This window comes from Oncorhynchus gorbuscha, linkage group LG08 (assembly GCF_021184085.1).
Source record: "Oncorhynchus gorbuscha isolate QuinsamMale2020 ecotype Even-year linkage group LG08, OgorEven_v1.0, whole genome shotgun sequence".
Lineage (NCBI taxonomy): Eukaryota > Metazoa > Chordata > Actinopteri > Salmoniformes > Salmonidae > Oncorhynchus > Oncorhynchus gorbuscha.
This window is the reverse complement of record NC_060180.1, coordinates 67,842,566-67,869,619: the sequence shown is the minus strand read 5'-3', so window position 1 is coordinate 67,869,619 and position 27,054 is coordinate 67,842,566. Positions and strand designations below refer to the sequence as shown.

General features: G+C 43.1%; 1 protein-coding gene across 3 annotated transcripts; it reads left to right on the top strand.

The window, feature by feature from the left end:
• Nucleotides 1–101: 101 nt before the first annotated feature.
• On the top strand, nucleotides 102–24,283 carry LOC124042091 (TSC22 domain family protein 2-like). 3 transcript variants are annotated; one of them, XR_006840044.1, is made up of 4 exons: nucleotides 102–2,520; nucleotides 9,771–9,873; nucleotides 23,121–23,172; nucleotides 23,688–23,760. XR_006840044.1 is itself a non-coding variant. In XM_046360417.1 (4 exons), exons 1-4 carry the CDS (start codon nucleotides 749–751, stop codon nucleotides 24,030–24,032), a joined length of 2,244 nt encoding a protein of 747 aa, XP_046216373.1. In that variant the 5' UTR covers nucleotides 102–748; the 3' UTR covers nucleotides 24,033–24,283. The 3 variants fall into 3 exon arrangements, 2 of the variants coding, with proteins under 2 accessions (XP_046216373.1, XP_046216374.1); XM_046360417.1 differs by lacking the exon at nucleotides 9,771–9,873 and adding an exon at nucleotides 11,353–11,427 and having other exon boundaries at nucleotides 23,688–24,283; XM_046360418.1 differs by lacking the exon at nucleotides 9,771–9,873 and having other exon boundaries at nucleotides 23,688–24,283.
• Nucleotides 24,284–27,054: the final 2,771 nt, after the last annotated feature.

Below are 27,054 nucleotides of genomic sequence, written 5' to 3'. Positions count from 1 at the left end.
AGAGAGAGAGAGAGAGAGAGGGAAATGAAATTCTCAATAATCATGTACGCAAATATTGTTGCGTATGTTACCCACGATGCAGTGCGGTCGTACATAACTAGCCTAGGCTAGCTAGCCATCTTGACAAGAATGAGGGAGGTAGCTGTTCGGAATTTCAGTTCCCTGAAGTGTAAACTAGAGACGATTTATTCTTGGAAATGGGTTACATATACCTTTGAAACGAGTGTTAGTATTGAATCGTTTTAAGTTCGTAAGTCAAGAGGGGAGAGGTGACTTGTTCCGAGAGATGTCTTACATACTTGTCCCAACGTAAAGGGAGTGTTGTTGTAGCCAGCTAGCTAGTTGAGTGGAGAGGTACGGGCCCGCTTCACAGTCTAAAGTAGCTGCCGCAGCTGGGCAACTATCTGCGACAGCCGCCATCTGACAACTGCGGGGTCCGGACATTACTTTACTGAACAGGCCAGTACGGACGGATCAAAGCTTTGGATCAGTTATCGAAGTACTACTTCTATTGGCAAACGCTGGGCTTGGAAGGGTTGGTCTTCAATGTTATGAACTCGTAAAATGCAACAGGAGACGAGAGGAGGAAGGAACAAGGATGACTCATACTCCTCTTGATAATAGTTTAAAAAACTTCCATCGATGCAAATTCGCTGTTTCAGATAGCCAGTTGTCAGCTGATATTAGCTAACTCACTTGCTTTTAACGCGAGACATTTAGACGGGAGTTGTGAACGCAGGCTCTCAAAATGTCTAAAATGCCGGCTAAAAAGAAAAGCTGTTTTCAGATCACAAGTGTGACACAGGCTCAGGTGGCGGCCAGCAGTGCCACGGACGACACGGAGAGCCTGGACGACCCAGACGAATCACGGACTGAAGACGTGTCGTCGGAAATATTCGACGTGTCCCGGGCTGACTTCGAGCCGGAGGTATGTGATCGAAGTTCGTCTGAGGAAACCCTAAACCATGTAGGGGAGCAAGAGGCACCTGGCGTTATGGTCCCACCGCGTAGTGTACCTAAAGTTGGGCAGATACCTGCAATGTCGGGGCCTCCAAATGAAGGTTTTGCTATTCGAAAGGCAGGAGTGGCAGGCTCGCCTCATGTTAGCCAGCAAACACTGGGAAGTGGTTCGTCAAGCGGCCTCCCTATTGCTCAGTCCGGGCTCATGCCACAGCCTGCCCCAGTGGCCAGTTGGGGGGCTACAACAGTGTCAGTGAGCACATCCCAGCCAGTAGTGACTAGTTTAACCCCTACTTCTGCTATGTCATCGACAGCAAGTTGCAGTTCACGTTTCAGGGTCATCAAACTTGACCATAGTACTGGAGAGCCCTTCAGAAAGGGCCGATGGACTTGCACAGAGTTCTATGAGAAAGACTCGGAGGGTAACACTGTGGTTAACAGGACTACGGATAATATTAGACATGCCAATGCGTTTGACCCCAGTGCTGACAGGGACAGTGGGCTGGGGTTGACGGGTGATACGGTGGTTGCACCGTCGACTCACTCCGGCCAGGGCCTAGACTCCATAGTGGATGCTGCTGCTCTTAATGCCTTGCACGTTCACCCAATGGACACACTGCAGCAGCAGCCTCACCACCAAAACTACAACATGGGGCAGCCTGGAACGGCCACACACAACACTTTCCCCACCAACAACCTCATGGCTGTCCCAGGTCAGCAGCCAACGCTGAGTACTATCCAACCTGCTGCCAACCAGAACCTCTTTCCTGTGGGGCTCAACGGTCTTCCTCAAAGTGGCATTCACATACAGAAATCCCCAAGCATGACCCCTGCAGCCCAGACCCAGACGCTGGCTTACCCTCCCCAGCAGCAGGCCATGCTACAGCAGCTTCCACTGGGACAGCACCTGCCCAACCAGCCCCCAGGCCTGCCCCAGAACCAGGCAGACTACTACCAACAGAACCAGCCGGGCATGCAGGCAGTGGCCTCAACCGGCCAGACCCTCTATGTGGGACAAACTGTGGGTCAGGGCCCTTCACTGGTCATGACTCCCGCCACTGGGGTTCCGATGCTGGGGCAGGTAGGGGGAGATGGCAGCCGTGGGGGGGGGGGGGGGGGTTCTTTACCTGTCAGTCAGCCAGCTTCAGGCCTGATGGGTGGAGGTGTGGGAGGTGTTGGGTCATCCATGGTACTGGGCGGAAGCGCTACTCTGCAACAGCTTGTAGGTCAGTATACCCCCACGGGTATTCGTCAACCCGTCGGCCTCCACCCTTCGCCCCCTGGCACCCAAAACATGCCCACCATTGTGCCCAGTGCCTCCAGCGCCACCACATTAGCCCCCACCGCCATGCCAAACCTGACTGCCTCCTTGTTGCCCGGGCAACAGGCCCGCGATGGCAGGGGGGCGCAGGGCCTCCCGGCGGCTGGGTTCAGCCATGTGGAGGAGGGCCAGCCTCCCGCCTTCTCTGAGAAAAACCTGATGAAGATCCCTGAGAGCCTGCAGCTGGCCAACAACCCCTCTGTGAACAGCCTGTTTGGAATAGCCATAGACGAGGACAGGTAAGCCACCACCTTTCACCCTGTCACAGTTCACCATTTATCATATGGAAGGGAATAACCTGGCTAGAAAGTCAACTAAATGCTGTCGGGCCACATACTGGAGACTCTTAGGGGCAGGGCCATTCAGACGCATGACTAAGGCCTAGCTAATAATAGCTATTGCGAAACAATAGCTCAATCTCATATGTTGAGGTTTAAACCATTTTGGCACTGTTTCTCTCTTTTAAGCAGTACAATTAAGGGCTTGTAAGTAAGCATTTCACTGTAAGGTCTGCACTTGTTGTATTTGGAGCATTTGACAAATAAAGATCGATTTGAATTGGCAGGCTTTTATAGCAGTGTGGAAAAATATTGCAGCTGTGGAGTGGTTTTATGAAGCGAGGGGGGGGCATAAGCATGTGTGTGTGTTCATAAGGGGGAGGGTCTGTGTTTGAAGTCATGGCTGCATGTAGCATCCAGTCAGCCAGCTCCCTGGACATGTAGATGGCCTGGAGAAGAGGAGAGAGCAGCGGGTGCGTTCTGGAGACCTCCCATGTCTTTCCTCTTGTCACGATGACGTCTTGTCATCAGTGGTTTGGTTGGCGTGGCTGGACAGACAAACGGGGCGTTCTTCCAGGGCTCTGTTCAAAAGTAGAGCACTATGTAGGGACTAGGGTGTCATTTGGGATGTAGCATAGCTATACATGGGAGCGGAGGGGCACACAGGCAGGAAATATGTTTCTCAGTAGGTAGACTCTCGAAAGGGAGCTGGAGTGTAGCCCAAGTAACCCCCCCCAACTTAACACCTGGGTTAGATAGCAATGAACATACATTACTAACTCCTTACTGGTGTACAGAAGTGTGTGTACTCGTGTTGCTTTGATGTATTCTGTTTTCAGTTGTTAGTCTAAATACAATGTTGCTGATTTGACCCAGGCTAATCTCCAGCTATCCTAATTCTGTTGCCATCACACGTTAAAGGTCCAATGCAGATGTTTTTATTTCAATATCAAATCATTTCTGGGTGTCGATTAAGTACCTTTACTATGATTTTATTATGTTGACGTGGTCAAAAATAAACAAAAATAGCTTCTTAGCAAAGAGCAATTTCTCAAGCAAGAATTTTGCTAGGACTGTCGGAGTGGGGGTGGGGAAAACTGAAAAGGGGCTGTTATTGGCAGAGGTTTGGAACTCTTTCTTATTGGTTTATTAACCACTTTATCGCCTGATGTCACCAGGCCAGCCAAAACTCCCGTTCTTCCAAAAAAAGCCAGATATTTCAGGTGTTTCTCCCCCCCCCCCCCCCCCATAATTTTCACTATTTCACAGTACACGCACATCACAGGAAAGTCACGTTTTTGACTGCACTCTGCCTTTAAGGCAATTTCTAAGTTGATGGCCTCTGTAACAAACTTGCAAAATAAGCTTATAGCCAGCCACCTTCTACACTGGAGGCCAGATATTCCTTTTGTCTTAGTCCTCCTGTGTGCTTGACCTTTTTATTTGTTATTTTTTTTATATTAGCTCTTGACCTAGAAAAAGGCTTCCTCGTTGAAGTATGGTGGAGGCTGGAGCTGGTGTTTTGCCACATTTCATGCTATCAGAATTTCCATTCACTTAGCTAGTAGACCCCACTTAGGAAAAGGTTCTGAGGGGATGGGCCAGGAGTTGGTGCAGTGTTGTTGGGTGTTTTTTTTTGGGGGGGGGGTAAATCTAGCCAAGTGGATTGCTCAGGGACTGTTAGGCTGTATGATGTGTGTACATTTGATACAGGAGTCAAGTTTTTTTTTTTTTGATAGGCCTACAAACAGATATATTGATGTATTGACTATAGTCTGGCATAGGAGCTTTACAGATGGTGAACTTTGATTGAAAATAGTCAATTTAGTGTATACAGTTTAGGAACGAGACTTCAATTTAGGATGTGATCATCTGCTTTTTTTGAAGGGGTTAGGATTGTGGGGTTGTTAGGGGTGAGAGGTGTCACTCACACTTCCTGTTCATATGCTAAAACTTTCAGTTCCTGAGTTGAGTGCTCGTCGGGGTCGGCAAGCATAAGAGGAAACCGTGAAGTGCCTCAAATCTCTTGGTGGTTTCCATATACCGGTTTTATAGACTGAAATATAGCCTAGACTAGTCAGTATATATGCAGCAGCACAGGCATTTTGTTTTCGGTCACATGTCCTAGATACCTACAATTGTTTGACCCTTTTTGTTGATTTACGAGCCCAACTTGCCTTACTGGCTTTTTCAAAAAGTAGTTGTGTGTTTTTGCAGCACATGTTTTACTTTATTTTGAAAGCTCTGGTTCTGCTCTTTGTTGATTCATGAGCTTAACTTTCCTTTTTGGCCTTTTGAAAAATAGATTTTAGTTGTGTGTTTGAACATGTAAGTTACACAGTTTTGCCTTTCCTAAGTTGCTGTGTTTAAAAACGTCAATGCAGAACCAGAAATCACTACTAGTTGTCACGTTCTTCTGCCATACATACTTTTTTCACTCTCTGTCTGAAACTTAATTCAAAAGCTTGTTGTCAGTCGTCCACCGTCCCTTGTCAGGAGCTGAGTGGTGTATGAAACTGCAGTGTCTCAACCAAAACCACACTGTGGCCATGGCTGGCGAGACTTGGCTGTAACTTTGCATCTGTTTCAGTGCTTCCAATGCAGTCGTATAGCTGTGGCGCTGTGTCACGGCAAAACCATTTTCACCACGGCCCAAAAATATGGAACATGAAAAACCATATTGCTGTTGAAGATGCTGTAACAGTCCACATGCATTTTTCCTCTGTAAACGAAACAAGTAATAAAATAGGAAAATCTGACAACCCCGTAGTAGAATAGTTGATCTATTTACCTCGTCGGCTTGTTGTGTGTTCTATGCCAGATAAATATTCAAGTTACGAGTGCCTTACGGAAACAATTACCTGACTCGAATATAGGCTGCAAAATATATAGGCTGAATATAGGCTGCTGTGACCTTTTTTTAGGCTCCGTGCTTCACATTTCTCCAGAGGAAATGCTCTTCTGTTCTGTGTATTACCACTCTAGTGTCTTTTCTGCCAGCGCGGAACATCCCATGTTGCAGTGTCTAGTGCCAGGCCCCTTGACTGACTGACAGGCATAGAGAGGCAAGGCAAACTGGCAGTTGTTGCACATCAGTTAAGTGTTGAATGACATTGCCATAAATGTTTAATGCTTTTCGACCTGTCCCCAAATTAATATAATTGGTTCAGAGTTTGTTTTGATATTTTAACCTGCGTGTCATGAATGCGTTTGGTGTGGGAAGACCAAATACATTTATGCGCAGGCGCGCAGCCGGTTTGGGTTCCGTGTTAGACGTTTAATGTATGCCTGATGGTCGAAAAACTTGTTGCAGAACATTTTGCAGCTTTATGCGGTGTTGTCAGAGTAACAGACATTTTAGGGGAAGATGTTTAACTAGATATACTTGTATAATGAACTGAGGCTATTTGCTTACAACAACAGTTTAACAACAATTGTAGCCAAATTGACCTTATGGTGTCAGTCAGTCTCTGTAAATCACCTGGTGGATGGAATGTGTTTTAGGTCGAAGTTAGCTGAGTTGTGCAACTTGACTCAGCAGCCCACTAGGAGACAAGGTGTGATTGACACTGAAATGAGCCAGTGTGGACAAGGAGGGATTGACACTGTGAAATGAGTCAGTGTGTGGACAAGGAGGGTGTCTGGAAGGGGGGTTGACATGGGTGTCTGGAGGGGGGGGGTGTGTGTGGACAAGGAGGTTTGTGGCTTGGGTTTGAGTGTGTGTGGAATGTGGGTAGAGAATGGGGGGTTGGGATGAACTTTTAAAAGTTTTGAGTACAATAGTCTGTTAGGGGAAGTATATGCATTTCATGTCAGGGTGTGTGATAACGAGTGGCACTTGGCCTTTAACCCCAGGGTGTCCAGTTGTATCCTGAGGGGCCTGGACCACCGCTGATCACTGTGTCCTGACTCGCCTGCAGCCTCTGCTACTCATTTACAATGTACCTGAAGACATTAGCCTGCATCCAGCCCCATGTTCTTCACTTTCATTCAGCAGGCCCTTTTGGCTAAAATGGGTGAACGGAATTAGCCTACCAATGGTGATCTTTGCATTCATCAGCCTCAAGTCCCGCTGCCTTTTTTAAAACATTTTATTGCTATTCTAAAAAAAAGGTGCATTGTTCCCTGCCGGTCTCTCCATTGTCGTATTTAGGTTCCCTTCTCAGTCATACAGCACTTTGAGATATCAGCTGATGTACGAAGGGCTATATAAATACATTTGATTTGATTTTGATTTGATCACCTCTGCCCCAGGTACCGATTCCCGCCATTGTTTACAGAGAAAGGCACGTCAGCCCTAGCTTCAGAAAGAAAGGCGCTTCAGAAAGAAATGCTCCTCAGCCCCCTGATTTAATATATTTACTGTATGTCACAAAGGGCTAAAGCAGAGGATGTTATTTATGCACAGTATTTAGGTGAGTGGTGTTTTAAGTGATGTATGTTTGAATAGTCAAGAGGCCTTTCCTTTGCTCCACTTTCTTATCTGTGTAACTCTGAAAGCGCTGATAGATTGTCCAGGTAGGTTAAAGCAATGTCACAAACTTCATATCTGTAACTTTTCTGCCTAGCCTATCCACATCCTTACAAGAGTAAGGGAAAACACGACATGGCCTACAGGACACACAGTGAGTCCAAGAAACCACAGTTCCACGAAAGTCAGTTCCCTCTCCATAGTTTTGTTTTCCATCACCCCTGCTTCCTGATTTAAGGGCCTACAGTACAGGGGAACATTCCCAGAAGTGTGGCCATATTTATGAATTTACAGAGTGGGCATTGAGCCCCGTTCTCTTACTCCCCAACACCCCACTGAATTAAACCTGTGGCGCAGGGGGACTCTAACAGAGCGCTGGAATCTAAATGGTCTTGACCTAGTTCTGCCCAGGCTCTGATGGATGGGACAGATGGCCTTATGAACACCAGGAGAGATTGCTTCTTTCTAGGGCTGGGAATTGCTAGGGACCTCGCGATACGATATCGCCATACTTAGGTGCCGATACGATATGTACTACAATTGTCACAATTCTATATGTTTTAAGATTCAGTGTTTCTAACATATTGCTCACCATGTCTGCTGCAGAGGAACAAGAGAAATCTGACTGTTTTGATCAGTCATGGAAATAAATTGCTAAAAATATCTTTGCTCATCATTTTCAAAATTGTATAGAGAACAAACTATAGATGAAAAAATACTGGCGTTTTGGTGGCAATACAGCTGACTAATATCCCAATTTATGTAACTGAATTGATTCCCTCCCCTTCAAAGTCCCTATGGCTTTTCACATGCTGAGTGAATTAGTGAGGTTGCTCCGAGGTCTAACACCCTGCAAGCAAACCAACCAGCCACCAGGCTCACTCAAGGCGGTTCTGTGTGTGCAGGGGTGTACAGCACTTTAGTGCGTTTTGCCAGCAGCTCTTCATTGTGCGTCAAGCGTTGTGCTGTTTATGACTTCAAGCCTGTCAACTCCCGAGATGAGGCTGGTGTAACCGAAGTGAAATGGCTAGCTAGTTAGCGCGCGCTAATAGCGTTTCAAACGTCACTCGCTCTGAGCCTTCTAGTAGTTGTTCCCCTTGCTCTGCATGGGTAACGCTGCTTTTATGGTGGCTGTTGCTGGTTCGAGCCCAGGGAGGAGCGAGGAGCGAGGAGAGGGACGGAAGCTATACTGTTACACTGGCAATACTAAAGTGCCTATAAGAACATCCAATAGTCAAAGGTTAATGAAATACAAATGGTATAGAGGGAAATAGTCATATAATTCCTATAATAACTACAACCTAAAACTTCTTACCTGGGAATATTGAAGACTCATGTTAAAAGGAACCATCAGCTTTCATATGTTCTCATGTTCTGAGCAAGGAACTGAAACGTTAGCTTTCTTACATGGGACATATTGCACTTTTACTTTCTTCTCCAACACTTTGTTTTTGCATTATTTAAACCAATTTGAACATGTTTCATTATTTACTTGAGGCTAAATTGATTTTTATTGATGTATTATATTAAGTTAAAATAAGTGTTCATTCAGTATTTATTGTTGTAATTGTCATTATTACAATTTTTTTATTTTTTTATTGTCCGATTTAATCTATCAACTTTTTTGATCCTCCAATAATCTGTATAGGCGTTGAAAAATCATAATCGCTCGACCTCTTCGTTCAACTATCAGTCATGTTGTAGCAAAGTTTACTAGTAGTTTTTCAACCAATTCAGGCCTAGGAATCAACAGCTTACCATGATATGGCTGTTATCTAGGCTACCTCAATCGTGCTGATGGGCATGTTGCTTCAGGGGTTGAGGTCTGTTATTTTAGGAGAAGGTTACAACCAGTCATAATTGGGCGAACGTTACAAGTCAGTCATAATTGGGCTAAGGTGTCCTTTCAGAGTCGGGAGATTTACAACTTGAAAACAGGAGAGGATAACCGCTCCAGTTCATCTGTTACATTGACGATGGTGTTCTAGAATCATGTGATCTAGGCCTGGCCGGTATACTGGGGTAGTTTGAAATACCGACGGTATGATTTTCAATATTGTCAACAACAACAAAAAAGCCCTGCATGCTTTTACCAGGTAAGTTGACTGAACATATTCTCATTTACAGCAATGACCTGGGGAAAAGTTACAGGGGGAATGAATGAGCCAATTGTAAGTTGAGGATGATTAGGTGTCCTTGATGGAATGTTGGGTCGGATTGTGAATTTATCCAGGACACCAGGGTTAACACCCCTACTCTTATAAGTGCTAAGGGATCTTTAGTGACCACAGAGAGTCAGGACACCCATTTAACATCCCATCTGAAAGACTGCACCCTACACAGGGCAACGTCCCTTATCACTGCCCTGGGGAATTGGGGTATATATATATTTTAGGCCAGAAGAAGAGGTGCCTCCTACTGGCCCTCCAACACCCCTTCCAGTAGCATCTGGTCTCCCATCCTAGGACTGACCAGGACCAACACTGCTTAGCTTCAGAAGCAAGCCAGCAGTGGGATGCAGGGTGGTAAGCTGCTAGGAAATGCTATGCCACTGCTTAAGTTAATTTATTTGGCACATCTTAGATAGTTATCTCCAGCTCAGGACTCCAGCTATGCATTTGGTTTGCTAACTTGCTAGCTATGTGGCTAATGCAAGATCAATCTTCTTGGTTCCGGCAGAGACGATCAATCCCCTCCTGGATCAAGATCCCTGCTGCCTAAATGTGTTTTGTGTGTACAGGAACAGTATGAAGGTATGCCAGTCTGGATATTGCCCAACACTAATCTAAGCCCAGCCGAGCCCACAAACGACCTGCAGCAACTCTCTCTCCTCAGCTTGACCGGTGATGTAACGTCCTCTTTTTACATGAGTGTGTGTAAACAGCTAATTGAGCGGCATCGGTTGAATTATTTGAATTACATTTCTTTTTCTGTGAGCTTAATGCGACATTGCGCAGTTTTCTCGAGATAAATCTGATCAGGCTGAACTGTTGTAGTTTCCAACAGGCCAATATTCTACATGTTTTCTGCACTAAACTGTGGTAATAAATGACAATGACCATAATCCATTGCTCACCTACTTGTCCGGTCTGGGTGTTTTCTTATCCGCCTGCTGTTCTAGGTGAATGTGAGCCAGACACGGAGGGGAAAAAGAGACAGAAGAATGCTTGATGGAAAGGGATAGAGAGTAGTTGCTTTGCGGTATCTACCTGAAAATACACGAGACAAGTTTATGAATAGTTGCTATTCAGCAGTCATAAAATAACGACTTAATTACTTTGAAGAACTACTAAAATATATATATATTTTTGGTTGTCAGATCGCATAGGCAGCAGCTCTATAGAGATGAGATGATTACTTGGAATGAAATAATAATAAAGTCATCAAATAAAACTGAAATATTCCATTAAAGTCATGTTAAATGATGAGCCGTAATGGACAGATGCTACCAACAGGAGATTTGTAATCCTTGTTTTATTATGTTACAGCATTGAACCCACCTAGTGCCTTTTGTGGAACACTTCATTTTTTAAATCAAAAACGATATAAAAAAATGTGAACCGAACAGACCTCAAAAAGCACTAATTGCTCCTCACTATTAGTACTGCATGAGTTTATGTATGTTGGGTTTTGTATGAAGCGAGACAAAACGTGAAGGTGGAGCTCCAAAAGTGTTGTGTGACAAAGAGAGTTTGTGCCAGAGATTTCTAGGAAAAGAGCCATGGCTCAATGTTCAGATATTCACACACATGCTGTACGGGAGGGGGGGGGTGCACACGTGTAGTTCAGTTTATGGACATGGGGCTTTGAGGGGGGGCATCTCTCTGTCCTCATGGAACATGGTGTGCTTGTGGCCTCCAGGGCCCCATGGGAGGGAATGGTATCCATTTGAGCTCACCCCCTATCAACACAGTGGTTGGCAAAATAACTCCTTTCCTTCTCTGCAGAACTCAACACTTAAGCCATTTTATAGTTTTTGCCTCAGTTGCCTGTGCTGCATTATACATATTTTTAAGAGTGTGGGGTTAGATGTACATGTATTGTTCTCTCAACAGGCACTTGAACCCCCCCCCCCCTAGCAAATTTTATTTGAATATTTGTGAATTACGTACTGTGTGCTCATCTTGAACTTGTGACAGCAGATTTACTGAAACACCTTCAGGCACAGCCTCTGTCACATCTAGTTAACCACGCACACAGAGTGTTCTTCTGATTTTAAGTAAATTTAACAATACGAGACGGGTTTCTCGTTTTCTCCTGTATTCTCTGATTCATCCCCTCTCCTTTTCTCTCCTGTTTTCTTTTGACTTTGGTTGACACAGGACCCCCTCCATGGTGTTCTACCGGGCCTTCCAGTCTGGCAGCAGGCTGCAGGACTCTAAGGCCCACAGTGATAGGTACTGTACTGGACTGGATGGGACAGGCCTTCCTGTGTGTGTTTATGGTGCAGTGCATAGCAGCTCAGTAACAGTGAGCTTTCCTTTGTGGATGTGCATGGATGGAAACCGCATGGCAGTGGGAATGTTGGCCAGCCAAACCTCTCACACTCAGCCAATAGGCCTACATCAGTACATTTACGTTTTAGTAATTTAGCAGACACTCCTATCCAGAGTGACTTACAGGATCAATTAGAGCAAGTGCCTTGCTCAAGGGCAAATCAATAGATTTTTCATCTAGTCGGCCCAGGAATTCGAACCAGCGACCTTTTGAGTTACTGGCCCAACGCTCTTAAGTGTCAGGCAACCTGCCTCAGTAACACTAAGACCTACTAAAGTGCATAAACTGTTGTTCCCTGAACCTCTACTGACTTAGTCATGGCCAAAGGTTTTGAGAATGACACAAATATACATTTTCACAGTCTGCTGCCTCAGTTTGTATGATGGCAATTTGCATATACTCCAGAATCTTATGAAGAGTGATCAGATGAATTGCAATTAATTGCAAAGTCCCTCTTTGCCATGCAAATGAACTGAATCTCAAAACATTTCCACTGCATGTCAGCCCTGCCACAAAAGGACCAGCTGACATGGCTGGAGATCACTCTGATTGAGTTTGAATAACAGACTGGAAGCTTCAAAAGGAGGGTGGTGCTTGGAATCATTGTTCTTCCTCTGTCAATCATGGTTACCTGCAAGGAAACACGTGCCGTCATCATTGCTTTGCACAAAAGGGCTTCACAGGCAACCATTTTATCGGATCATCAAGAACTTCAAGGAGAGCGGTTCAATTGTTGTGAAGAAGGTTTCAGGGCGCCCAAGAAAGTCCAGCAGCCTCCTAAAGTTGATTCAGCTGTGGGATCAGGGCACCACCAGTAGAGTTGCTCAGGAATGATAGCAGGCAGGTGTGAGTGCATCTGCACGCACAGTGAGGCGAAGACTTTTGGAGGATGGCCTGGTGTCAAGAAGGGCAGCAAAGAAGCCACTTCTCTCCAGGAAAAACATCAGGGACTGACTGATATTCTGCCAAAGGTACAGGGATTGAACTGCTGAGGTCATTCTCTCTGAATCCCCTTTCCGATTGTTTGGGGCATCTGGAAAAAAGCCTGTCCGGAGAAGACAAGGTGAGCGCTACCATCAGTCCTGTGTCATGCCAACAGTATAGCATCCTGAGACCATTCATGTGTGGGTTTGCTTCTCAGCTAAGGGAGTGGGCTCACTCATAATTTTGCCTAAGAACACAGCCATGAATAAAGAATGATACCAACACATCCTCCGAGAGCAACTTCTCCCAACCATCCAGGAACAGTTTGGTGATGAACAATGCCTTTTCCAGCATGATGGAGCACCTTGCCATATGGCAAAAGTGATAACTAAGTTGCTTGGGGAACAAAACATTGATATATTAGGTCCATGGCCAAGAAACTCCCCAGACCTTAATCCCATTGAGAATTTGTGGTCAATCCTCAAGAGGTGGATGGACAAACAAAAATCCACATTCTGACAAACTCCAAGCATTGATTATGCAAGAATGGGCTGCAATCAGTCAGGATGTGGCCCAGAAGTGAATTGACTGCATGCCAGGGCGGATTGCAGAGGTCTTGAAAAAGAAGGATCAACAGTGCAAATATTGACTCTTTGCATCAACTTCATGTAATTGTCAAAAGCCTTTGACACTTATGAAATGCTTGTAATTACACTTCAGTATTCCATAGTAACATCTGACAAATATCTAAAGACACTGAAGCAGCAAACTTTGAAATGAATGTGTCATTCTCTCAACTTTTGGCCACGGCTGTACACTGGTCAGTATGACACTGGTCAGTATGACACTGGACCGAGTGATGCTAGAAAGGAAGGTACTTATCAGTCATAATGTGAAGTCCTTTAGGGTAGCCTAGTGGTTAGAGCGTTGGACTAGTAACCGGAAGGTTGCAAGTTCAAACCCCTGAGCTGACATGGTACAAATCTGTCGTTCTGCCCCTGAACAGGCAGTTAACCCACTGTTCCCAGGCCGTCATTGAAAATAAGAATTTGTTCTTAACTGTCTTGCCGAGTTAAATAAAGGTATTAAAAAAAATTACACAAAAAAATAATCTGATTATTCCTATTGAACATGACACATCCGATACCTTTCCCCATCTCGCCTACGTACAGAACAGATGACTTGCCAGTATATTATGACCTCCCCTACCCCTTTCAGACAGCTAAGACGGAGGGTGCATTCAGGGGAGCATCTATAAAAATGAAAAGGGAACCACGTGCCTTCAAAGTATTCACACCCCTTGACTTTTTACACATTTTGTTGTCTTTATGAAGTGTGATTTAAAATGGATTACATTTTTTCATTTTTTATCAATGAGTTACACAAAATACTGTATGTCAACGTGTTTGAAAATTCTAACATTCGTAAAACAATTATGAAAAAGAATGATCTTGATTAGATAAGTATTTAACCCCCTGAGTCACGTTAGAATCCCGTCTGGCAGCGATTACAGCTGTGAGTCTTTCTGGGAAAGTCAGGAAGTTATAAAACACATCTTTCCATACCTGGATTGTGCAACATTTAATTTTTTCTTCCCACATCCTTTTTCTAAACAACAATTTTCAGGTCTTTGCCATAGATTTTCAAGCAGATTTAGTCACATCCACTGACTTCTTGGTAAGCAACTCCTGTGTAGATTTGGCCTTGTGTTTTACGTTTTTGTCCTGCTGAAAGATGAATTCATCTCCCAGTGTCTGGTGGAAAGCAGACTGAACTAGGTTTTCCTCTAGGATTTTGCTTTTGCCAAGCTCACGTCAGTTTCTTTTTATCCTAAAAAAACTCCCTAGTCCTTAATGATTACATACCCATAACATGCTGCAGCTTCCACTATGCTTGAAAATATGGTGAGTGGTACTCAGTAATGTATAGAATCTGCCCCAAATATAACACTTTGTATTCAGGACAAAAAGTTAATTGCTTTGCCAACATTTTTGCAGTACTTTGGTGCCTTGTTGAAAACAGGATGTGTATTTTTATTCTGTACAGGTGTCCCTTTTGACTCTGTCAAGTAGGTTCGTTTTGTGGAGTAACTACAATGTTGATATAGACGGTTTTCTCATATCAGTCATTAAACTCTGTTTCCTCTGTCAATTGAGTTAGGAAGGACACCTGTATCTTTGTAGAGACTGTGGGTGTATTGATGCACCATCCAAAGTGTAATTAAGAACTTCATGTTCAAAGGGATATTCAATGTCTGCTTCTTAAAAAAAAAATGTTTTACCCATCAACCAATAGGTGCCCATTGCGAGTCATTGTTAAACCTCTTCTCATTGTGGTTGAATCTGTGTTTGAAATTCACTGCTTGACTGAGGGACATTATAGATCATTGTATGTGTGGGGTAAAACACTGTCCATGCAACTTATTATGTGACATTTTAAGCAAATTCTTACTCCTGAACTTATTTAGGCTTGCCATAACAGAGGTTGAATACATGTTGACTCAAGACATTTCAGGTTTTTGTGGTTTTATTCATTTGTAAATATTTTTAAAAACATGAATCCCTCTGATATTATGGGTTCTTGTGTGTAGATCAGTGACAAAATATATTGAATGGATTTTAAATTCAGGCTGAAACACAACAAAATGTTGAAAAAGTCAAAGGGTGTGAATAGTTTCTGAAGGCGCTGTACATGGAACCATATCTGAGGAGAGGGCAGCACCAGATTGGAAATGAACGCACATCGTTAAAACAGCTGAGGAGAACTGCACACATACATATGCAGTCATTTCAAACACCCAACCTCCCACAATGCTGTGTGCCTGAGCCACACTAGTACTAAAGCATTGATTGGCTGGCTGACTGAGTGCTTTTTAACCGGGACGCTGCAGTAACATGCACTGCATCCGCCTGGACGAGTACATGTGGATTTCAGTTGTGCTGTGACTGTTTGGAGACGTTACTGTTACTGCAATCACCTGGAATGTCTATCTCTAGTTGGTTTCCATCACCACCAGCAGCACCACAGGATGGCGAGGGAGGAGGGATGCCCTCTGCCCAACTTTCTGGTTAACTCCCTGTTTCAAGAGGTGCTCCGTAGGCACACACACACACACCCATGAGTGCCGGGTTTCCATGGCAGAAGCACAAACAGGCCAGGCTCAGATCATCTGTAGATCTCAATGGTTCCCTTGGCGCGCTGAGTCTGTATTTCATGTCAAAGTTCCCCCTTAGGAGGCTGTAAAGATTAGTCTGCACTAACTTTTTTGACTTTTCACATACGCTGCTGCTACTGTTTATGATCTGTCACTTTATTCCTAGTTATCTGTACTGTACATATCTAACTCAACTTACCACGTACCTCTGCACATCAACTCACTACTGGTACTCCTTGTATATAGCCAAGCTATCAATACTCTGTACTGGTACTCCTTGTATATAGCCAAGCTATCAATACTCTGTACTGGTACTCCTTGTATATAGCCAAGCTATCAATACTCTGTACTGGTACTCCTTGTCTGTACTGGTACTCCTTGTATATAGCCAAGCTATCAATACGCTGTACTGGTACTCCTTGTATATAGCCAAGCTATCAATACTCTGTACTGGTACTCCTTGTATATAGCCAAGCTATCAATACTCTGTACTGGTACTCCTTGTATATAGCCAAGCTATCAATACTCTGTACTGGTACTCCTTGTATATAGCCAAGCTATCAATACTCTGTACTGGTACTCCTTGTATATAAGCAAGCTATCAATACAATCTGTACTGGTACTCCTTGTATATAGCCAAGCTATCAATACTACTGTACTGGCTATCAATACTCTGTACCTTGTATATAGCCAAGCTATCAATACTCTGTACTGGTACTCCTTGTATATAGCCAAGCTATCAATATACTGGTACTCCAAGCCAAGCTATCAATACTCTGTACTGGTACTCCTTGTATATAGCCAAGCTATCAATACTCTGTACTGGTACTTGTATATAGGCTATCAATACTCTGTCCTTGTATATAGCCACGCTATCAATACTCTGTACTGGTACTCCTTGTATATAGCCAAGCTATCAATACTCTGTACTGGTACTCCTTGTATATGGCTATCAATACTCTGTACTGGTACTCCTTGTATATGCTATCAATACTCTGTACTGGTACTCCTTGTATATAGCCACGCTATCAATACTCTGTACTGGTACTCCTTGTATATAGCCACGCTATCAATACTCTGTACTGGTACTCCTTGTATATAGCCACGCTATCAATACTCTGTACTGGTACTCCTTGTATATAGCCAAGCTATCAATACTCTGTACTGGTACTCCTTGTTATCATTACTCATTGCCTATTACTTTCATTCCGTGTTTTACTTTTCTATTATTTCTCCTTTCTTTGCATTGTTGGCAAGGGCCCATAAGTAAGTGTTTAGCTGTTATTTCACACCTGTTTTTACAAAGCATGTGACAAATATTATTTAAAAAAATAAGTTATTCAACCTAAATTTGAAACAGATTGTGTCCTGTCAACATGATTCCATAGAGATTTGTTCCGATGTCTCTCAACATCACGCTTCACCGTTTCCTCCTAATGTTTACTGTAATGTACTATGGATGGATGCCCCATTGCCAATTCTCCAGACTGGTGTATCTGTTCAGTTGTTTTCTAGTTCTGAAAGGAGTATGCTTCCAGTCACACATGGTTTTGAAAAGCCTTTCATACTAGTAGCAGGTATGTACTCTCAAAGGTGTTAAGGTAGTCAAGTCAACCTGCAGGTCCTGAACATGTGGACTGGCCTTGCCTTTTTGAGCTTCGCACTGGTTTTATCGTAAGCCAAGTTGAGCCAAAGGCCACAACTGGGCTTTTCTCCCTCACTGAAGCTCCAAAGTTACTGATCCTAGTGACACTGAGGCAACAGTGGCCAGGGGCAAGATATGACAACTAATTCCAGGTTCCCACTCAAGTCTTCATCAATGTCAGAGCGCTTCATGACTGTCCACTCTTCGGTGGGTAATGCGTCTTAGATACTTAATACACTTAATACCTACTCTTGAACCCTTGAGGTTTGAGCCGTCTCGGTCGTTCTGCTCGGAACACCAAACCCCAATTTGAGCTACATTAAGCTCTGTCCGGTGCTTGAGAAAAGGTCAGCTTTACAGAGTTGCGTAAGATGGGCGATAAGAACCCTTTTTTCCCCCCAGCGGCTTTTTGTTTGATCTCAGCCCAACACTTTTGCCCCTGTGGGCTCTGACGAACAGAGGCGAATTGACACCTTTACCCACGCAGAGCCGGAGAAGTAGCTTTATACCACCGACGGTACATGTTCGAAGTCAGTGTCTCGAACAAAGAGGGAGGCCTATGTGGCTTAACTAGAAACTATTGGCTTAAACTGTCAGAACAGGTTTGGGCGAACTTGTAACATCACCTGGCCACATTTGTTTTGCCTTACAACAAAAATATCACCACTTCTAAGTGTAATTTTGCTTCTTGGACAGTTTACTTTTCTTTCCTTTTTCTCTAATTTATTTGTTTTCCTTTCAGACACTCAAAGCTGCCATGGGCTTTGGTAACTAGTTTTGTTATTTTTCTTGGCCTATGTAGCAGTGTGTAACCAACCCTTCATGATTCAACACCAGCTTAATTCAAACCAGCTGATTTTGTTAAATCATTGGATGGACGAGATGCTTTTGAAGAAAGCTGTGACTGTTCCACATCCAACCATAAACGGCTGTAAGCATCACACAAATATTGTTGTTAGTGTCACAATAGATACTCTATGCACCTTCTCAGATTATACCAGGGGTGTCAAACTCATTTTGCTGCTGGGGCCAAATTCAAGACCTTCAGACCTTCGCTGAGTTTCGGGTGGTCGCACTGCAAGAATTATGCCAATGGAAGGATTTTGGTTTAGTTTTTTTCTATATAGATGCATAGGCCCACCAGAATGTCAAAAACGGTACGTACCGTATTAAAATAGGTTGATTTGAGTGGGCACTGCCCAGACTGATCTATGGTCTGCTGGTTTGTGGCAGCTCTGATCGGTGCTGAATTCCACCACGGGTGCTGATCCAGCACTAGCTATCTTTGGCAATCCCTCAATCCTTTACACTGAATAGCAGTATCTTCTATTCACTGTGTCTAATGGCCAGAACAGACTGTCCTCGTCGTGGTCAACATTGACTCTACCATCCCTCAACCACCAGTAGCTGGTTTTATCCAGGTTCATCTTGAGCAAACCTGGAAGAACCACATGACTGTTCTATTTTGTCCTGTAACCCAGGCCTGTGCTATGTCACGTTTGTTCCTTTCTGAGCAAATGAATAAACAAACTCTCCTTCAGTCTGTCCCAGCATCTAAATTAGTAATGCTGGTATTGCCCGTTTACGCCCAGTTAGGCAGTGTACATACTGTACACTCGCTAGCTAGAGAGCCCAATGTTTACATTAGTCATTTGGCAGACGCTTTTATCCAGAGCGACTTTCGGGAGCAATTAGGGTTAAGTGCTTTGCTCAAGGCCACATCGACAGATTTATTTTATTTATTTTTTTCTCACCTACTCAGCTCGGGGATTCGAACCAGCGAACTTTTGGTTACTGGCCAAAGCGCCCTTAAATGCTAAGCTGACATGTTTAATTCTGGTTGTTTTGATGTTGTGTAAGATTTTATTAAAGTGCCAAAGGACCAGTGACACCAGTGGCGACAACAGTGTTTGGTTTAGGCATAAGTCACATGATTAGGTCACATGATTAGGCCAGTCCATGTTCGCATTCATTCATTTAATTTAAGAATTTCAACTGATTTTAGTTTTTGGTCTCTCACTGGCATGGGACCAGTCTGGAGATATTTGGACTTGGGGCCCACGGCGAGGTCTGTGCTTTTACAGAGCAAGAGATCCGGTCAGACTTTTATTTTATTAAAAAAAAAAAAAAAAATTTACTTGCAGGAAACTTTTTTTTTTATAGAAGGCCTGTGTGTACACCTGGAACTAAACAATTAAACACACATTGAAGTTTGTGTTTTGCCTGCTTCAAGTTTTTTTTTGGCCTACGTAACAACTCCCTAACAGTGGGGACCTGCCTGGCTTCGAATGCTTTTGCTTTAGCCTGCCTGGTGGACCAGGTGGGCAGGGACAAATACTTTCAATATGTTTCTATTAGTTCCTTTGCAACAGGCAAGCACAGATGGAATTTTGACATTTTTTTTCTAATAGTATGTGTGTGGGCATTTTGTGTTTTTTAGAGGTTTTGGGGGGAGTGTGCCCACTACATCCACGCATGTGACATGTTTTGTCTTATTCGGTCTTCATTACCCATCATCCTCTTGTCAACAAGCTCAAAGAGGAGATTTAGTGGTACAAATGATGTCACTGGATTGGCTGCAGAGCTAGGAGGGCATTCCTCTGTGGAGAAGCCTGCTGATGTTAATCTGCTTGTACTTCCGCCCTTCTTGGACAACTAAATTGGATGGTGAAAGAACAGAATGTCTTGTGTCGTGCTCCAGGGCCATCCAACACTCATTTTGAGGGAAGCTCTGTGTGTGTGCTCATTAGAGCTTGAGATGTAAAAAAATCAGCAGCTGTCTTACCTGGTTCCTAGCCTTTTAAAGTGTGGATCACAACAATGTAATGACCGTTGTAGAATGGCACCGAATATCAACCTATGCAATCAGTCCTTGCTGATAAAGGCTACCACATATCTGGTGGTGAATACTACACACACACTGTGGGCAGTTTTAGGTACACCACCCGGTTCACGAAAATGCTTAAATCCTACAGACAGTCACGTGGCTGTGGTTTGCTATATAAAGCAGGCAGACGGGCATCGAGGCATTTAGAGACTGTTTGGTTGAACGTTAGAGGGCAAAACAAGTGACCTAAGTGACTTTGAGCGTGGTATGATCATCAGTACCAGGCGGTTCCAGTATCTCAGAACCGGCCTCCTGGGGTTAACACGCACAACAGTGTCTCGGGTTTACAGAGAATGGTGAAACAAACAAAAAACACCCAGTCAGCGGCAGTCTAGTGGGTGATGAGAGGCCAAAGAAGAATGGCAAGAATCGTGCAACCTAACAGGCGGACCACAAACAGGCAAATAATGGTGCAGTACAACAGTGGTGTGCAGAACAGCATCTCAGAACGCACAACTCATCGGTCCTTGTCACAGATGGGCTGTTGCAGCAGACGACCACACCGGGTGCCACTCCTATCAACTAGAAACAAGAAGTGGGTCCAGTGGAATCACCCACACTGGACAATTTGAGTGGAAAAACAAATCCCGGTTCCTGGTGTCATGCTGATGGCAGAGTCAGGATTTAGCGTACGCAGCTTGAGTCCATGGCCCAACATGCCTGGTGTCATGCTGATGGCAGAGTCAGGATTTAGCGTACGCAGCTTGAGTCCATGGCCCATCCTGCCTGGTGTCAACGGTACATGCTGGTGGCGGTGGTGTAATGGTGTGGGGAATGTTTTCCTGGCACACTTTAGGTCCCTTGATACTAATTGAGCAATGGTTCCATTCCCCGACGAATTCAGGCTGTTCTGGAGGCAAAGGGGGGTCCGACCCGGTACTAGATATGGGTGTACCTAGTAAACTGGCCACTGAGTGTATACTGCGCATTTAATTTAAAAAAAATCTATTGCATGTCTTTCAGATTATTTAATTGGCTAAGATAATAATGGAGATTTTATAGTTAGTCTTTCAAAGGTGTAGCCTTCATGACGCATCATGTGAACAGTTTTTGAAAGTAATGCTGTTTGTCAAATGTTGGCTGTATAGTTCATATGATATAGTATCAATGTCTTATTTCATGAAACCACACATCCCTTTTTTGGGGTGTGGGGAGGTGTGCCCCTTTACTAAACTTAATTTGAAGCTGCATTCTTGTGCATAGCCAGACTAACCAACTCTAAAATGCATGTGAGCTATAGGCATTTATGTTACTGGTACTCCAAAGCAAGGTGATAATTGCGGATCCATTCCATTTTACCACTTCCCCTGTTTTGTGGAGTCATTCTCACTTGGATACATGGCGTTGACCTGAGTCATAAACCACCATTGCCATTTGATTAATGATTAGTTGCGTAGTAACACTCGTTTTTAATTTTTAAAAACTAATTGTTTCTATTTGATTGACCTGATTTAAAAAAATAATAATAATAACTGGGTAACTTTTGCTCAGTACTTTAGTTTCACCGTCGCCCGTTTTCGATAGTGGAGCGTTGGTTTTAAGTGTGCCGTTAATGCGGACTGGGTCTGTAGTTGTCGCTGATATTTTATATTTTCTAAATTAGGTTTGGAAATGTGGTTTCAGTCGGATGTTTGGAATGTTTTGTGCACACGTTCGATACATGTAGACATTTCCAAAAAGGTCACGGTGCAGAATTCACACGTCATTGAATGAATGCATGTTAGTTTAGTTTTTTAATGTACATTTTTTCATGCATATAGATTTGCCTCAGACATGAGAGTACCACACACACACACACACACACACACACACACACACACACTTATCGAGGCATAAGACTTATTTTCATTCTGGTTCTCATAACTGATGGACAGGTGTCACAAGATGTGTTGTGTAGTTTTGTCTAACTTTTACGTTGCACGTTCATCTCGTGATATATTTTGATTGCACAGTTTAGGAATGTGAGTCGTCTCCATTTTTAAAGATTCACTATTAAGAAATCGCTCCGCCATTTCCTGGCTGCTAAAATTCAAATTGTTAGCCTAATTTCAGTTTGTCAAAACAAGTGTAGTGTAGATAATTATTGTTTGAAGCTGGTGTACAAAACCAAAAGGAAAAGATGCAAAAACAAAACTTAACAATGGGAAGCATAGAAATAGCGCATATAGATCAGCTCTATCGCTGCTAAGACTTGCTTTCAATGAGCATATATAACTCACATTTCTATGTGAATTTTGTCCGGTCGTCCAAAAAGTTGCAATGCAGTGTTAATGCGGCCATATGGCTGGCCTTTCTCCTGTAGGCTTTGCTGTGACCTACATTGAACTGTTGTCTAGGTCACTGCTAGTAGCTTAGCATGCTAGTAGTACTAGTAGCGTGGCATTCATATCTTAATAGGCTACCTTTTTTAATATCATTGTCACCAACGCTTTACTGAATTTACTGCATTTGAAGCACTTACGATGTATGATAGAGTTAGGATATTTGAGGAATAATATGGAAAAAAATTAATGACTAATCAACCTGATCTCAGAGCATTTCATATTATTCTGTACTTTAAATGGGCGGCAGGGTGTTGGGCTAGTAACCGAAAGGTTGCAAGTTCAAATCCCCGAGCTGACAAGGTAGAAATCTGTCGTTCTGACCCTGATGATGCGTCGAACTCACAATCTTTGCGTTGCTAGACATTCGCGTTACACATCCTCCCTACTTTAAGTTTTTGCTTTAAGTAACCATCTGTCTTTATGTAACACATCATACTAATTTCAGTGTCCTGGATATACATTTACTATGTTACGTTTAGTCTGAGACTAGGCTACCTTTCACTTTACTTTCATGATAAACTGGCCCATGGTATCTCTCAGGTTTCTAGTGTCAGAAATGTTCAAAGTTAAAGAAACCTTTTTTAAAGTGTATGAAAATTAATCAATAATTAGTTCCATAACCCTATGATTGTCTAATTTCTCCTCTATTCCTTTTACAGTGCCTCTGGAGCCAGTGTTGTTGCCATTGATAATAAAATCGAACAGGCGATGGTAAGTGTTTTTATTTAATCATATTTTATGGTATCATTTTGCTTTCATTCTTGTTTTAAACAGTCTCTTGTTGAAATCTCATTGTTGAAATGGAACTACTGTATTGTAAGGAACAAATCTCAACTCATGTCATGTTTTAGGTTCCTGGTTTAGGTCCCTCCTTGGTACTTAACTGATACTAAAGTAATTAAAATAATTTGCCATCTAGAGACTCCAACTAGTTTCCCTGGTGTGAGCTAATTGTTGACAAGGATGAATACAAGCATAAAATTGTGGTCTGACTTATCACTGACTTCATTGCCGCTCCAGGCCATTTTTGTTTGCGAAATCATCATGTGCCTACAGGGTTTGCTTTGTTCAGTTAATGTACATAGAGCAGAAAACAACTAGCCTGTATTCTCGCATTGGCTGTTAGCGAGCTAAAGACCTAATAGCTTGTTCTGTTCTTTTCCTCCCACTGAGCATGTTAGTGAGCTAAATACTAATAGCATGTCCCCTGTTTTCTCTCCCTTCAGGACTTAGTGAAAAGCCATCTGATGTATGCAGTGCGTGAGGAGGTGGAAGTGCTGAAGGAGCAGATCAAGGAGCTGTTTGAGAGGAACTCCATGCTGGAACAGGAGAACGCCGTGCTGAAATCCCTGGCCAACAGCGACCAGCTGTCTGAGCTCTCCGTCCGGCCGCCCGCCACAAACTCCTCCTGCAGCACGCCTCCCCAGCAAGGGGTGGGCCAAGGCCAGCCTCAGCTCCAGGCCCAGCCTCAAATGCAGCCTCCGCTCCAGGCCCAGCAAATACAGCCCCAACCCCAGCTTGACGCCAGCCATCCTTTGCTGCAACCGCAGCCCAACGGCAACTCCGCTTGAAGTGCATCCTCCCCAGCAGGAGAAAAAAAGCAGAAAAGCACCCTCCAATTATTCTAAATTAGCATACGAAACAACAAAATATTTATATTGTCTTGTTCTCCACCAGCTTGGCCATCACAACCAAGAGCAGTGCTTCTGTGCCTGTTTGGCTTTCCCAGTGTTAATGCAATCATTGCGTGAGAGAGACTGGGGCTTTCCTTATGGGGCGCCATACTGAAGCCTGGACTGGTTGAGTGCTGTGGACCAGATTCCCCCCCCCCGGCTACAAAGGAGTTGTGCAGCTCACATGAGGATGAATCGGAGCGTCCCAGAGATGTTTTGTTGTAAGAGATGTGTTTTTAGCCTTGCTGTTTCATGTCGTAAGTAAGAAGTGGGGGAGAGATCTATTTTCGGAGCCGCGCCGCCATTACTTCTTCGACATGAGTCCAATCCATGCATCAGTCTAAAGTTCTACGGTTAATGTTTATTTATTACGGGGCTGCTATTTTCATGAAAGGAACAATGTCACAAAAAAACTATTTAAAAAACAAATAGCCTTTTTTTTGTTGTTTATCAGTGTTTAAAATAGTCTGTACACACAATTGGCAGTGTATTACATTAACCAGTTGAATATGTAGGCAATAATAAAGAAACTCTGACATGCGTCTAACACTAAACAGGCAGTTTTACAATGGAATTGTTTATCCGCATCAGTCAAGATCCAGTTTGAATGTACATTTTGTATAGTGTAAAGTATTAAGAACATAGCAAAGTTTGTACAGGTGAACACCAAGTCTACGGACAGGAAATCTAAACGTGAATCTGCGGTAGACTATTTTTGTTTTTAACAAACTTCCAATCCAATTGCTAGTTTCTTTGTCTCCAAAATGGAACGTTTATTGTCATACTCGTGTCTTCTTGTACATGTGTTTTTGGGGTGGGGGAAAAAAAGCTGTGAAATCGTTCATACCTACTTTGTAACCAAAGATGCAAAGCTGTAATTCGATTTATTATTTTGTAATGTGCACTTCTGTATATTTTTTTTCTCTCACTTTCACAACAAAATGTTTTTGTTGCTGTTTAGCATGTTCTGCATGATCTGTAATTTTCAAACCACTTTCTTACCTCATATTTTTATTCAGCACTCTTATTGTAAGATAGTAGTCTGTGAACAATGTAAATGGGGGAAAAAGACATGGAGACAAAGAGCTAGGGTTTTGGTAGAGCGATACAAACAAGTGTTAAGTACACTAGCTACAGAAAATGAAGTGAGCCATGTTTTGTTCATTTAAATGGTGTTTGAATTTCATATGCCAATAGTTTTGTTACATTGCAAATTTAATGTATTTAAATAAATGCAATATTCAGATTTCATTTTTTTCTGTGAGATTACTACCCATTAGAAACTACAGGAGACTGAGACATCATTTGAATTGTCACAATTGTATGTGGAATTAGTTTCGCTACATAAATACAAAACGTAGTATTGTATTAGTTAGCTTCTAGCAAGCCTCACAACTTGACCATTGAGGAGTAATTTCCTACCAACAAGACTGGCTTGTTAACCTGGTAGTTTTCATTTGATTAGTTCCATCAAACATTCCCAGGCTGTTGTTACTGTTTAACTATTGTGATAGTCATGTTTGTCAGAGACTACCATTAAACAGTGCCACTCTGAAAGTGGCCTGAGTGAGAGGTGGAACATATACATTTTTTTTTTCTCACTTGCTGTATGATCTGCACTGAAGATGGAGTTCAACAGTTCTGTCTTATGAATGGATTTCCTACTGCCACAGTCAATGTTTAAGCTTTTCTTGTGGGATTCAAGTTGAGCTCCTTTACTAAGGGTTTGTTTTATCCTCTTAAAGATGAAGGAATCCTCCTGAATAAAATGAGTATCCAATATTCATTTATTCTGAACAAAATATATATGCAACAATATTACTGTGTTAGTTCATATAAGGAAATCAGTCAATTTAATTAATCCTTTAGGCCCTAATTTATGGATTTCACATGACTGGGCAGGGGCATAGGCCCACACTTGGGAGCCAAGCCAATCTGAATTATTTATTTATTTTCTCACAAAGGGGCTTTATTAGACACAAATACTCCTCCGTTTCATCAGCTGTCAGGGTGGCTGGTCTCAGACGATCCTGCAGGTGAAGAAGCCGGACGTGAAGGTCCTGGGCTGACGTGGTTACGTGGTCTGTCATTGTGAGGCCGGTTGGACATACTGACAAATTCTCCAAAAGACATTGGAGGCAGTGTATGGGGGAAAAATTAACATTCAATTATCTGGCCAACAGCTCTAGTGGACATTCCTGCATTCAGCATTTCATTTGCACACATGTGTGACACAACTGCACATTTTGGTGGGCTTTTGTCCCCAGCACAAGGTGCACCTATGTAGTGATCATGCTGTTGAATCAGCTTCTTGATATGCCACACCTGTCAATTGGATGAATTATCTTGGCAAAGGAGAAAAACTCACAAACAAGGATTTAAACAAATTTGTGAAGTTTGTGTATAGAACATTTTTTGTGATTTTTTTTATTTTAGCTCATGAAACCAACACTTTGCATGTTGCGTCTGGGCGAGGAGTATAGTTGATCCAAACTTTCTGACCTCAATGGCAGTAGAGCACCAAGCTAACTGTCTAAAGTTAGTTCGCTTGCCAGCTACTTCCAGACATAAATGAGAGAACACCTCACTGACCATTTTACTTGCCCTAACAGAGCTGGTTAAGCTGTTTTCATGTTATCCATAGCGTTGGTGACTGTTGCTGGCAACAACTTTTTTTGCTGATGTTTACTGACAACCGCTATATTCAACGGGTGTTGAGCGTTTGTAAATTCTTAAGTTATTCTGTGCTCTGAAAAAGGAGTAGATAGCCAGAGTGAATTTACTAACGCACCCAATAGGTGACTCTTCAATGTTGGTAATCAGAACAAAACAGCTGGAATATATTGTCCAATTTCCACGTTGAGGTAAAAAAAAAAAAGATCAATACTTTTATGTAGCTACCCCAAAACAAAAAAGGTTA

Excerpts from the sequence above, each read along its gene's own strand:
- LOC124042091 (XM_046360417.1), top strand. The coding sequence starts at position 749 with ATGTCTAAAATGCCGGCTAAAAAGAAAAGCTGTTTTCAGATCACAAGT. Across the intron at positions 2,521-11,352 it reads ATAGCCATAGACGAGGACAG|GACCCCCTCCATGGTGTTCT; the intron begins GTAAGCCACCAC and ends TGGTTGACACAG. Across the intron at positions 11,428-23,120 it reads TCTAAGGCCCACAGTGATAG|TGCCTCTGGAGCCAGTGTTG; the intron begins GTACTGTACTGG and ends TTCCTTTTACAG.